Raw genomic sequence first — 14,701 nt, forward strand, 5'->3', positions numbered from 1 at the left:
GAAAACTTTTAATTTTGAAAATACTGAATGTTTCCAATTGTACCAATACTGACTGAATTATATCACTATTGTCATTTAAATCCAAAACAATACACCATCATTATTCTTAAAAAAAGGGTTGTAATCTTCCAAAATTCAAAAAGCAAGCATGCAGTTAAATTCAATTATAAAATAATAACTTTGCCAGTTTTCACTTGTCCATATCTTCAATTCTGCCCTCTGATATAATATCGAATATCTTTGTTCCTGAGCACGTACATGAGATGTGTTTGCTGGTGTGGTGTACTACTATTCTATCTTTTCTTTTTTATTTTAGAAAGGCCCTGTGGACATCCTGGGGATACTCCTTTTGGTTCTTTCCATCTCGCGGTAGGAGATGAATTTACATATGGCGCAAAGGTTGTTTATACATGTGTTGAGGGGTAAGTCATCAATATAAAAAGAGGTTTATAACCGAGATCATTTATAATTGATATAGTAAATAGGAACTGGACTAATTTATAATTTTTAAAGTTACTATATCTCTCTACGAGCGTCTTTACAAGTAACACACAACCAACTTGAAAAATTAAACTCTAATGGAAATTATCATATTTGGATAGCATATTATCTCCTCAACACTGAAAAGTTAAAATGGTTTACAATTACTCTGACAGAGTGTATTTCTAATAGGGTTGGAAAATAGTGTGGTGGTAAATAAGGGTTCAGGTCTAGTCCTCACTACACTCTGTTATGTGCAGAGTATTATGGGAGTTCAATGCGTCAGGCATGGTGCGAATGGTAACCAAATTAGATTCCATGATACCTATTTTGATAAAATCTTATAAAATTTAGGAGAAGCAAAACTTTTACACTGAAATAATAACTACCATACTTTAAGGTTCCATGGTCTGCAAATTATTATTCTTATCATATGGACCAAAAATGCTACTAGGTTCATAAACATTAGCTCTGTGTGTCTAACCACCCACTGGGATCACATGGCTAATCTTAACACTGTGTTACCTCCTCAGTGTTCTTTCTTCCTTGTAATTCCAAGCCAGGTCAAAAAGTCATTTTTAAGAAAGTTTCATATGTGGGAAACCCAGTATCCTTACAATTTTATACTATGCAAATATAAATGAGATCAAGAGATTACAAATGGGGTCTTATTATTCTCTTCTCATTCATTTCTTGATTTGAGGCAATAAAATATAATATTTTAAAGTTTAGGCTTTGAAGCCTGCATTCCAAAATCCCACCCTTCAATAACTGTATGCATTTTGTAAAATCTCTCTTTACTCCCATTTCCTCAGGTCCATCATAGGATTGGCAGGAGAAATAAATAAGACACACACTTGAAGGCCTTAGAAGAGCTCCTGGGATATTGTAGACACTCAATAAGTATTAGTTCTTATTATTTATTCTCTCCTTGGTCACTACTTTAGGAAGATTTTTCAAGGACATTTTTAGCCCAACCTTCAATCATTACTGCTGACCTTATTACACATGGCCAAATAGATTAAGACCATCAGACATGAACTTGCCAATTTGCTTCACCGTTCACCTCTGAAATATCCCCTTCAATCTGGGCTAGTCTGGCTTTTTCAGATTCCACTCTTGACTTGGCAAAAGGGATCAGATTCATAAACTTCTTCCACTAGATTCCCTAAATCTCAGTTATAAGTAATACTTTTAATTTGGTAAAGAAGTTAGTGACATACTTGCCTCTGACTCTTGCTCTGGTTAACTCAGCTTTGACTCCTGCATCTTGTGTACATTATCAGTAAACGCTCTTGTAGACTTGCTATAAAAGCGACTGTTTCCATCTCAACTTGGGCCCCCAATGGGACTAGATATTTGTCAGTAGAATAAGTCTTTGGACCATGCAAGGTCAGCAAACAGAAGTATTTTATGCTATCTTAAACTTTTATTGAGGGATTGTTTTACATATGAGAGGGGGTGTAAATTTTTTGACCCAGTTGTGGAATCTAATGGTAAAGTGGGTTTGCTACATCCATGTTTCTGCCAATCAACCCATCTTCTTTGATCCCTTGTCCCCATCCATCTTTTCTGTGCTGAATACTTGTTTAGCCGAATACTAGCCACTTATCAGGATATTCAATATTCATATCCAGTTTTATTATCCTACAAGTAAGTAGTTTTAAGGAGGCACTCTGTAAAACATTTTTCTGGTATTTTGCCTGGCCAGGATTGCATTACTTTCCTCCAGCTAGCAGCATTTGGACAATCTCTCTCTCTTCTCACTTCCCTCCCATGTATATGGCTCCTAGGAGGTTTTATGTAGAATTTTGCAGAATTCCTCAAAGAGCTTTGGAAGAATGGATGAGTCTCTGTTGTAGATGGAAAATGTTAACCAGGAAATCTGCTTGCTCTGTTGGAAGTGGGTACCAGTAGAGGAGAGAGATAACCTTTAAAAACCAATTCTTTTGTTCCTTTATATGATAGAGATATAGAGTAATTGTTTGACTTCAAGTTCTGTGACTCCTATTTAATCTGTTGAAATGTTTTCTTTCCAAATCAATAACAATCAAAGAAAGAAAAATTATTTTTTCTAGGGAGAAAGTTTGTTTGTTTTACTTGTGTAATGGGCTGAAAAATCCTTATTTGCAGATGAAGGAAACATTTGTCTATGTAGAATTATCTAGAAGCTTATGAAAGACCCCTTTTCAAAATTGTCTGTCTTTGTAATGATCAGATTATAGGTTATCAAAATACCTTCTCCTTATTTGTTTCTCTGAGAAAAAGCCTTTTGCCTCCAGGTGTCCACCATAATATCGAGAAGGATGCTTTACCTTGATCTAAAGCCTCTGGCAATGACTACCCATTTTCCACCTGCCTCAGAAAACTTTCATTCAAGTAGAACATTTTAGATTTTAAGGATAGGCTAGATGAGTAATCATAATTAGATAAATTTGACATTGACTTGACTGTATGACCACAGTCTGGAAAGAATCTCTAGGATGGAGATGGGAAGATGGAGACAAGTGCTGAAAATGAAGCTCTATCCCTCATCTAAGAAATTTTTGCTAGCTCTATCCTCGATTATGGCAAAAGCCCAAAGTATCCACAAAATGTCACAGTCATGGAGGATGGGAGTAGTGAATAAGATTGGAGGAGGGGTAACGTGGTTAGCTGTTGGTTACTATCATATTTTTGGCTTTGTTTCTGGTAGCAGTTCATGGAACTTTGTACAGTGTTAAATGTGACTGATTAGCTGACTCAATGATAAAATAGAAGTGTATTGTCACGAAACAGTAATGAGTTTGCGCTGTGAACCAAGGATTAAGATTATTCCAAGTCAGTGTACCTGAGGGTTTGAGGGCCTTTCTTAAGAAAGAAAGAAAAGGAAGAAAATGTAGATGCTGTTAATTTTCCCTGAAATGGAGTTTCTGGGCATTTAGATTGGTATCAAACTTGAAACTGCATATAAACACACATTAGCTCACCATTCTGTTATTTTTGGTTTTCAGGTATCAGCTGATAGGTTCGATTAATTACCGTGAATGTGATGCAGATGGATGGACCAATGATATTCCTCTATGTGAAGGTAGATGTAAAATTCATTGATGAGTATATTAAGTTACTTAAAATATCTAAGATGTAAAAAAGTCCTAGATTAAAATATCCTTAAAGTCTATAATTAAATATTTCTTATTCAAATTATTTTTGTGGCTTTTAGTATAGGACTGAGTGGATATCTAGCCTTTTTATTACTACATTATTTTGTGTTTGAGTAATCAGAAAAGATGCAGGAAATAAGAGAGAGCTCTGCCCTTTCTTACTGACCAATAAAGCAAACAATTTGAGTGAGAAAATGTAGATCCTGTTTCCAAATTTCCCATTAGAAATCTCAATCTCTAGTCATCATGGAAATAAAAGAGACCAATCAGAGTAGTCTTTCCCAGTTCCGTGGTCGGAAGTAAGTAAACAGGGAGAGATGGTGGGGAGGAAGACAGAAAGAGAGGGGCAGAAAAGGAGGCAGGGAAGGAGGGAAGGAGGGAGAGAAAGGAAGAAGAAACAAGGAGGAGGTAGTGATGGAGGAGTGGAGGAGAAATGTGATCACTCAAAAATCGTGCTATCTAAAGAAGAGAATGGAAGATCTTTCATCTTTGGAAATGAGAGGAGGAGAATAATGTTCTGGGAACATCTACATTGGAATTACCTGAAGTGTTTGATAAAAACTGGAATTTTTGGTTATTAAAGATTTACTGAATCAATATATCTGTGGTGATAGGGCAGGGAGATAGCCATAGAATTTCCATTTTAACAAGCATCCTGGATCATCCTACTGTAAAATAAAAGTTTGAATACCATAACCTAAGGGATGTTGGATAATATTAAGTAAAACCAAAAGCAGGACTCAAATTACTTTGAACACTGATGTGGAATAGGAAAGAAAATTAAAGACTATTTCTCTGTCGAAGTAAATATAATCAGGAAGTTTGCTTTTACACCTTGTGGGAATATAGTGTTATATTATTGTGAGACTTAAATGGAATTTTTGTATTGAGTTGTCCCAAGCTTTATATTTCTCAATTATTCGAGAAACACTTGTTTGTTACTACAAAAACAGAAACAGTCATTCAAAGTCGTAATTTTCTTTGCCCACTTCGCAGAAAAGAATCAGAGTTAAACTTACTATTGTTTTTCACTTAGCAGAATTTATCTCTGGCAAACAGGTATATCCAATGCTTCTTTAAAAAAAAAAAAACATTTAAGTAATTTCCTCCAAGCTTAACTTGCTGATGATTTTACAGATAAAATGTATGTATATATGCATATTTTTCATGATAAAGTTTTCAAGTTCTATTAGAAAAAGTTATATTTCTTTTTTCAGTTGTTAAGTGTTTACCAGTGACGGAACCAGAGAATGGGAGACTTATCAGCAGTGCATTGGAACTAGACCAGGAATACACTTTCGGACAAGTGGTACGGTTTGAGTGTAGTTCAGGCCTCATGCTTGATGGGCCTACAGAAATACATTGCTCAGCAGATGGCAATTGGAGTGGAGAAAAACCGAGATGTGTGGGTGAGAAACATTCACTGTTCATTTGATTATTTGAATGAGTTAGTTTTTCTCATGAAAATGTATGTTTCAAAACATTGTGCTTCCTAAAGAATCTGAATAATACTGATAGTCACTGCCATTTATTGAGCACTTACTGTTGCCTAGTCATTGATCTAAGTTCTTTTCAAGTGTCATCTCATTTTACCTTCAAAATGACTGTATGATTTATGTACTGTTTTCACCTCTATTTTATAACTGAGGAAACTGGTGCAAAGAAGTAAAATCACATGTCCAAAACTATCATGGCATATATAGTAGAGTTAAGATTTAAACCCTGGTTATCTGACACCAAAGTCTATGCTCATAACCATAATTAATTGGCATTGGCTTTTTTGGCTAAAATGAAATGCAAAGCATTTTTGCTGTAAGTTTTAATATTGGCTTCCAGGATAGGTCTTTTTTTTTTTTAATTTGAAAAGCCAAAGGTTCATTATTTATTTCCACGGACTCATCATGTTGACATTCTGATTTTGAATTGTGCTTATAGGAAGTGGCCCTGTTTTATATTTGCACTGTGAGTGTAGTATAAATATTGCTGAACTGAATTGAATCCACTAAATAATTGTTGTCTCTTTTAAAAAGTTCTCTAGTAAACTATAAGTCAAGATTTCTTTCACTCTAATACCGCTGACCTATGCATCGTGAACAATCTGATGATTTTGTCTTGTAATGAAACATTATGGTCAATTTATTTAAAATCACCATACTTTGTTTTACCAACACTTGTAGGTAGAAATTTCTGCCATATTTTTTAACATTGTCTAAAATCTCCAAAATATTTATATTTTCTTAGTCTATCCTACAATGAGATGCAGAGAAAAGCATTCCTCTTCTTAAGAACTCTTTCTAACATAACTAGTCAAGTCAATGATGATAAACATATTTATATTCAGTGTAGTAAATACTGTATGCTCTAGAAATTCATGGATGATGTTTTCTTCTTACAACTAAATTTCTGTGGTTAGTGAATCATGGCTGGAATGGCTAATGCATAAGATAAGTCTTCAAGGGAGATTGAGAATTGATTAGATGAAGGTGAGGAGGGGAAAGCACATCAGTCAGAGGAAGCTCATGGAGAGGAAGGTGCACATGCAGTGAGGCTTCATGCAGCATCCAGCTCCCCTGTTCCCATTGTTCGAGGGGCCCTTGTGTAGGATGCAGGTGGGGGATAAGTCGGTGATGGATGAAGATCGGCTGGTACTAGGTTCTGAGGTGCTCCATATGGCTTGCTGAAGAATTTGCCTTGTATCAAACTGACTTGGGAATCAATGAAAATTTTAAGTGGATCAGTGAAGTGACAAGAAAAAAGGTCATTAAGTTATAAACAGGAAAACAGATTAGAAAGGTGAGAGACTAGGACCTGGGAAATTCATTGTTGTTGCTTTAATCCCAGGGGAAAATGTTGGAGAGATGATGATGTCAAAGATGATGGCCAGTCTTCTTTTGACAGAAAACACGGATGGACGGTGAAAACACAAATGCAGAAAATCAGTTGCTTTTCAGAGGTGCAATAACAAAGAGTTAAAGTAATTTCTTTGACAAAGTATTTTGTCTATAATTATTATCAACTAAAAAATACATAATTTTAACAGGTCACTCAGTGAAAATGCTTATCACAATCAGCCTATATCTATATTTAGTTTTGTATAGATAGTTGACTAGTGTTACTGGCTACTATTTATTTCAAGAGGACTATTTATCCTCAAACCAAATAAAATTAGCAGCATAATTTTAATCAGAATTTTAATTTCCTTCAAAAATGAGTGCTAAGAAGAACAGATAAATTATTCATCAAGCATTCAAGTCAAAGCAGAACATTTGTTTGGTTGCCTGATTTACCTAATGAAAACAAAATTTGTGTCTTTCTATAACTATCTTGGACATAGTCCTTTAATATATAATAAGCAACTTGGAATTTAATCCCTTCTATTTAGAAATTTCCTGCCAAGTACCAGAAATTTTAAATGGATATGCTATATCTCAGAAGACAACTTTTAAAGAAAAAGAACGATTTCAGTATAAATGTAACAGGGGTTTTGAATACAGTGAAAGAGGGGATGCAGCATGCACTAAATTTGGATGGAGTCCAATCCCTTCATGTAGAGGTAATGTTATATTTCTTTTCTATATCTTTTGATTTTTTATCAGTTATTTTAATTTATATACTCCTTCTAGTTAAGAAGTTTATTTTTTTTCTCATAATGGAGTATTAATGTTTATAGGAATCAACTATTGTAATGACAATATGTCTTGAAAATTTTTTGTGTGCAAGGACCACTTTGAGATCAATTGGTATGAATCTCTCACTCTGAAGATGGGCATAAACAGGAGCAGAAAGTTTCAAAGCTCATTAAGTAGTTGGTCTGTGGTCAAAGAACAAGTCTAGAGCGGAGCCAGAACTGCAAGAGATTTCCCAATTCCCAGGTATATACACTTCTCAAACCGTTAGATTGGTCTTCTGAAGCCCAGAATTTAACTTTAAGAAGTAAATTACATTAATATCATATGAGGAAATGCTCAACTGACAATGGGATTAAGTGGAAGAAAATGGATACGTCATTAACCACAGGCCCGATACGAACCAACAGTGACGATGGTGCTGAGAGAAACCATGAGCTCTTTAGGCTTCACAGTGGAAGGAGGTTCACAAAGACAAAGACAAAGACAAAGAGTTCATCTCAACTGTGTTCTTTGCTCACCGAAAATTATCTCTGGAATATTGTGTTCTACTTAACCTAATTCATTTTTTAAAGGGATGATGTAAAATTCTCAGGACCTAGACGAGAGAATGTGGATAGTTGAGGAGTTTAAGAAATCATATCATGAGAAGAATAGCGAGAAGGTATATCTATAGCAAGGTAAGAACTGTGTTGAAATATTTGCAGATGTTTATGAAAAGGGATGAGTCAGGCTTTGATGAGGGCTGCTGCAGTGAGTGAAACAAGTGGCAGTGTACCATACACGAAATCAGAGGTCATGGGACCTGCTAGAAGGGCGACTTTACAGATTCTGCCGTAGTGGGGGGAAGAAGGGCTGGCCTCTCAAGAGTCCTCTGAACTTTAAATCATAGGATTCATAATTCCATGTATAAACCTTGTTTCAGTGTTCCTCTTTTACAAAAACTAGAGTTAGTTTGGAGTTGGTTCTCTTCTTTATAAAAAAATTTCGATTGAATTCACAAGCAGCTCCTTGGAAAATATATCCTCCTGCACAATTGAGGGACCTCCACTTTCAGACACTGTTAAGAAAATATTTTAGAAAGGGATTAAAAAACACAAGACAGTGATAACCCACGTTAGATCCATGTTGGGCTGGTGGTGTGTGGAGTCTGCCTGTCTGTCTTCATGGCATCCCTTATTCCTAAGGCAAGAAAGCGGGTGCACAAGTCCTCTGACATTAACCTCTGCAATATGTTTCACTTCCAGAAACTCTCTTAAATAGTTGATTAACTTCTCCAGCCAATCTTCAAAATATAGCTTATCAAACACATTTATATCAGGCTGCTTGCTCTGTATTGAGGATAAACATTAGAATAAGCCATCATCCCAGGTTTCAATGAATTCAAAGACTTTGAGGATTCATTTTTACTTGGGCATAGGACTCAGGACAGCATTGCATCAAAGAAGTCATCTGATTATTACTTTTCTTGGTCACTTAGCTATCTACTTAAAACTCTTGCTTAACACATATTTGTTTTAACGATGGGAAATCTCTGTTGTTCTTATATATGTTACTATAATTCCTAGGCCTACTTCTCATGAAAATTGACTCATTTACACACACACATGTGTGTGTGTGTAAATGAGTCAAGATTCCATATTTCCTAAACATTTTCCTTCTAGAGCTTCATTTTCTCACTCACAAGTCATAACTTAAAAATTTAGGACTGTATGCTTTAGGGTCCTGCTTTCTTTAGGGAGAGAGATGCCAGAATTGGGATGCACTGGAATTGGGCACTTTCTTTCACAAGATAGTTTACTAAAGATCAATACAAATAAAGAGAAGTTCACCCCAAACTAGATAAGCATGCACTGTCTCTTACAACATACTTCATCCTATTGGAATGCGTTTTACATTAACTAGATGTAGCTCTTATTAAGAGCAACTCCACTCTCTGTGCCTCAGCTAATACCTCACAAATACTCCTTATTTTCTTGGTGCAATGGAAGGATCTACCTGCTGATATATGATGAATTCCAAATCCATATATCTTATTTTCTCCAAATCTGTAAGAAACTTGGAACTAAATAATGAAAGAAAATTTGCATAAAGTAATCTAGGATGAAATACTTAGATTTTCTTCTGCCTGGTCTATGATTTGTGTGTGTCAGGGGTTTTATTTGAGGGTGATTTGTCAAAATTCTGGTCTCTGAATCCCATAAGGGACAGTCTCTGACAATATGTTGTTTACAGAAATAATGAAAACTACAAGGACCTACTAACTAAAAGCCTCCTTTCATCCAAATCCATCCGTTTCCTGTACAGACCAAATTTTCTACTGATTCACAACATGAGTGTTAACCTTGAATTATCCTTATTTCAAACGCTTCTTGGTTGTTTCTAACACATTTGGACAGTGTCAAAGACTTCTATTCTGAATAGAGGCACCTACTCTGGCAATATTTTAATAGCATCATTTATTTTCATGGAGATTATGAGATTAGAGAATTAAAATTTATCAAAGGATTCATATCCACTGCTTGAAAATAATCACCAGAGTTCTTCTACTCTTCATTAATTTAACAAAATTCTCCCAATATTATTTGGTTGGTCTCTTAGTGAAACTCATGTTTTCTAGAGCTTTTGACTATATCTGTAGCTTTTGACTTTAAACATTGGTATTAAGTTCAGTTATAATATGAAGTAAAAACTAATATATGTAAACTGGACTGCAGTGGGTATATCAAAACATCATAAATACAGCAGAATGAAGTGAGAGAAAAAACAAAACAAAATAACAGAACACATTTAAAGTCATTTGAAGTTCATGTCAATTAACGTCAAGCATGGAAGACATATTTTACTTAATATTCGTGTTTAGGTGGTCACATATAATTTCTATTTTTTCTCATATAATCATTGCTAATACAAGTATATTATCACGTTAGCAGCAAAAATATATTATAGCTTATTCTGGCAGAATGGGGTATAAACTTAAGACCAGTTAAGAGACTATTGCAATACCTCTAGGAGCTGAAAATATGTAGTGTAAGTATACTATGGAGAGAAGGCAATATATAAGCAATAATTACAACTATCTAGACTATGGTGTTTGATTGAATATCAGAGTAATGGGGAGGAGAACATGGGGTAAGTGTCTAGGCTTCTGTCATGGGGTTCTTGTGTCACATATTAAAGTGTTGAACACAGGAAGAAAAGCTCCTATGGAGAGAAAGATGATGATTTAGTTTGACGTATAATAAGTTGAATATGCCTTTGAATTATATACATGGACCTGTCCAGTGTGAAGTCGCAGTTGGACAGACGGATTTGGATCGCACTGAAGAAGTGATTAGCCTAACAGTGGTAGCTTTTCATCATGGAAGTGTCTTGAATCACACAGAGAATGTGAAGAGGAAAACAACAGAACCAGGAAAATACCCCTGTAGAACCAACTGTGAAGCCTAGATATCCATTCACAAAATACCTGGAGGGTCTCCAGGGAAGATGTTTCTGAAATGGTGTTAAGAATCGGTATGAAGATCTAGAGGAGAATCATTCAGAAATAAAGAACAGGAAGTGCAGATGATAGGAATAAGCTTGATCTGTGTGAAGACAGGACAGAAGGCTATCGTGTTGGTAGGGCAGAGAGTGGGCAGAAACGTGGTAGGAGATGAGACCTGGAAGCAGGGAGGTCCTGCAAATTAAGAAGAGCAGAGGAAGAGGAGCAACTAGCGGTAAAATAAGTAAGATAAAATGGTGCTGTTCAGACAAAGAGAAGGAGAACATAAGGATGTGAGGCATTGGAGAACTTCAAGGAGACAGTGATCAACGGTGTCAAATATCACAGAAGGTTTATATCTTTCCAGTTTAACAAATAATTAAGGAGCCCGTAATATACAGCAGCCACTGTGATATGTGGACTACAGAGAGTTTTGGATTTGGAAATTGGAGGACACTGGTGACGTTGTTAGAGCAATGCCGGCATAATTTAGATGTTATATGCCAGATAACAGTTGGTTGGAGAATAAATGGGAGGTGGAAAAGAGGTGACAGCAATTATAAGATGGTATTTTAAGGATCTGGGCTGTGAAGAGAAGGAGAAGTGCAGTGCATTAACCGAACTCGGGCCCAGGGTTGAGAGGAGTTTAAAATTGGAGAAGCTTGCATATCCACTTACGGGAAAGTGGTCGAAAATGAGAGAGAGTGAAGGAATAAATAACGATTCATAATTCATGGAAAATGACAGACTTGAGAAGCTAGCTTGAATATGAGAAAAAAAGTGCAAGTCTTATCATCAAAGAATAAAGGAAAAGCTTAAGTCCAGAACAGATACAGCTAAGTTGAAAGAATGCCGGAAAGAAATCCAGGGAACCCACAACTGGTAGTCTCAATTGTTTTCTGTGAATGCAAGGACTGCTTATCTCTTAATGCAGGAGAAGTTGTGTTAGGTGGCTTGAGGAAAATGAGGAGACTATAAGTCACTTACTTTGGGAAATGGATTTGGAAATAAATTAGGGGCATATAAATGGATTTCAGGGAATTCTGAATGTCCATCACAGGTGTTTAGTCTAAAATACAGCATGGCACCAATACAAATCTAGTGCATTTCTACAATGGTTAAAAGACATAGTATTTTATTAGAAAGGGAATCTTGCAAATTGATCCATTGCTGAGATACAGCAAAGTTGATGGAAAGGACCAAGAAGGAGCTGTATAACTTAGGATAGACTAAGTCATGGGGTAGCACGCTAGAGCCTACAGATCAAATCTAGTCTGTTCTTTTTTTCGAAACAGTGTTTTATTGGAACACAACCATGCCCATTTGTCTATGTATTGCTTGTGGCTACTTTTGTGGTACAATGGCAGCTGTGGGGAAAAGATCATAAAAATGCACACGATGGCTTTTAAAACTTCCTCCGTGAAGGGAAGCATATTACTTCCACATTCATTTCCTTGTCCTGTGCAAGTCATGTGGCCATGTCTTCTTCAAAGGGGAAGGGATATGCAATCCTACCAACTTTCTGGAAGGAAGAGGCTCAGAACATTTGTAAACAGTCCTTAAGAAAACTACAGAAGCCAAGGAAGTTGAAGGAAGTGGGAAGAGTAGTCGAAGTGATAGATCATGAATTCATTGCCACGTATGGAATATCATGATGTATGTGATGGCTTTGGAGAAAGAGGATTCGAGTCCAGGAGGCACAAATACGTCAAATGAGAGATATAGTGGAGGGAAATGAGTGATATAAGGGAAGGGTACAAGGCCGTGCTCATTTTAATGCCATTCTGTGCTGCGGTAAAAACAAAAAAAATAACATCTACGCTCTTTATTTTCATGTACTTGATTATTTTAATGGGCAGTGGTCTCTACATCATCTACATATCCTTTTTCTTTTCAGAGGTAACATGTGATCCACCTTATATTCCAAATGGTGTCTACTCACCTCGAAGGACTAAACACAGAAGTGAAGATGAAATCAGATACGAGTGTACAAATGGCTTTTATCCCGCAACTCGAGGAAATACAGCAAGATGCACCAGTTCAGGCTGGGTACCTTCTCCAAGATGTAGCTGTAAGTTGCATTCTTATCTTGATCTACTTCTTAATTCTGAAATCACTTTCTCTTAAACACAGAAACCTAGGAATATAGTAAATCCAAACATTTGCCTTATTGTTTATGTAAAGCAGAGGCATTAAAAGCATTCTTTGCTTTTCATATAGCCAATTCTAAGTCAGATCAGAAACACATCATTTTAAATAGAAAACTATTTTTTGCCTTTCAACATTAGATATGTGTGTGTGTGTTTATGAATATATTTCTCTAACGTAATTCTAACATCTGAACTAAAACATTGGGTAAGACTGGTGTCTTTTAACACCTAGCCTATTAGTTATTTATTTCCATGTAACAAATTTCCCCAAAACTTTTGGCTTAAAACAACAAAACTGTCTCACCTCAGAATTTTTATGGGTCAGCAAGTTGGGATGGCTTAGCTGGCTAGTTCTGAGTCAGACTCCTGTGTTGCAGTCCAGATGTTGGCCTGGGCTGCAGTCACTGGAGGGCTTGGCTGGGCTGGAGGACCTGCTTCCAAGACAGCCCACCCACGTGGCTTTTGGTAGAAGCCTCAGTTCCATATCACATGGGTGTCTCCCATAGGCTGCTTGAATGGCAGCTAACTTTCTCCAGAGCCAGTGATTGGAGAGAGAGAGAGAAGGAATCCTCCATCCCGTTTATGACTTAGTCATATATTGTCACTTCAGCCATACCTACTCCTTAGAAGTGAGTCACTGAGTCCAGCACACTCAAGGGGAGAGGAATTAGGCTTCACTTTTTGGAGGGAGCTGTGTTGAAGACATTGTGGAATTTTCTAAAACCATCACGGAACAAAATGCCACTCAATTCAACAGAGTGTTTTATTTCTGGGGATGTTTCCTCTGCTCTTTTCCAAGTGTTTTCTGTCTCTACAATTATAATCCTTTTCTTTATATATCACTGTTCATTGTAAAAGTGAACCCAGTTAGACTGGATATTCCATGAATGAAAAATGTAATGGATACAAATAACAGGTCAGTGGCCTCGATGTTAATTCTAGGCGTAAGTCCAAAATGAATTTTCAAAACATGAGACTCTGGGGCTGGCCCCGTGGCTGAGTGGGTAAGTTCGCGTGCTCTGCTGCAGGCGGCCCAGTGTTTCTTTGGTTCAAATCCTGGGTGCAGACATGGCACTGCTCATCAAACCATGCTGAGGCAGTGTCCCACATGCCACAACTAGAATGACCCACAACACAACGAAGACTATACAACTATGTACCGGGGGGCTTTGGTGAGAAAAAGGAAAAAATAAAATCTTAAAAAAAAAAAAATTAGACCCTTGAAGAGACAGCTATTATCAGTAAGAAACAGACATCAATATTTATCAGTTATAAGGAAAGTATTTATTTACTTAGTTATAATTGACACATAACATTATATTAGTTCCAGATTTAAAACGTAATGATTTGATGTTTGTATATATTGCTAAATGATCACAACAAGAAGTCTAGTTAAAATCTTACCACACATATTTACACATTTTTCCCCTTATAATGACAACTTTTAAGATATACTCCCATAACAGCTTTCAAAAATGCAATGCAGATACAACTATAGTCACCATGCTGTGCATTACAGCTCCATGACTTAATTATTTTGTAACTTGAAGGTTTGTACCTCTTGACCACCTTCACCCATTTTGCCTACCTGCCCCCCAACTCCTGCCTCTAGCAACCACCAACTGGTTCTCTGTATCTACGAGTTCGCTTTTTTTAGATTCCACATGTAAGTGAGACCATCCAGTACCTATCTTTCTCTGCCGGCTTCATTTCACTTAGCATTATGCCCTCTGGTTCCATCCATGCTGTCACAAAAGGCAAGATTTCCTTGTTTTTTATGGCTGAATAATATTCCATTGTCTATATACAGCACATTTT

The 14,701-nt window shown here is 36.4% G+C and overlaps 1 protein-coding gene across 1 annotated transcript in view; it reads left to right on the forward strand.

Annotated features, from left to right (window-relative positions):
- Window positions 1-14,701, forward strand: part of LOC124248171 (coagulation factor XIII B chain-like) — a gene marked incomplete at its 3' end in the record, with an annotated part of 74,769 nt that overhangs the window by 14,524 nt on the left and 45,544 nt on the right. The window contains exons 3-7 of the mRNA XM_046678018.1: window positions 317-422; window positions 3,474-3,550; window positions 4,841-5,032; window positions 7,006-7,176; window positions 12,631-12,856. Coding sequence (XP_046533974.1) covers window positions 317-422; window positions 3,474-3,550; window positions 4,841-5,032; window positions 7,006-7,176; window positions 12,631-12,856 — 772 coding nt within the window. The remainder of the gene's footprint in view (window positions 1-316; window positions 423-3,473; window positions 3,551-4,840; window positions 5,033-7,005; window positions 7,177-12,630; window positions 12,857-14,701) is intronic.

This window comes from Equus quagga, chromosome 12 (genome assembly GCF_021613505.1).
Source record: "Equus quagga isolate Etosha38 chromosome 12, UCLA_HA_Equagga_1.0, whole genome shotgun sequence".
Classification (NCBI taxonomy): Eukaryota; Metazoa; Chordata; class Mammalia; order Perissodactyla; family Equidae; genus Equus; species Equus quagga.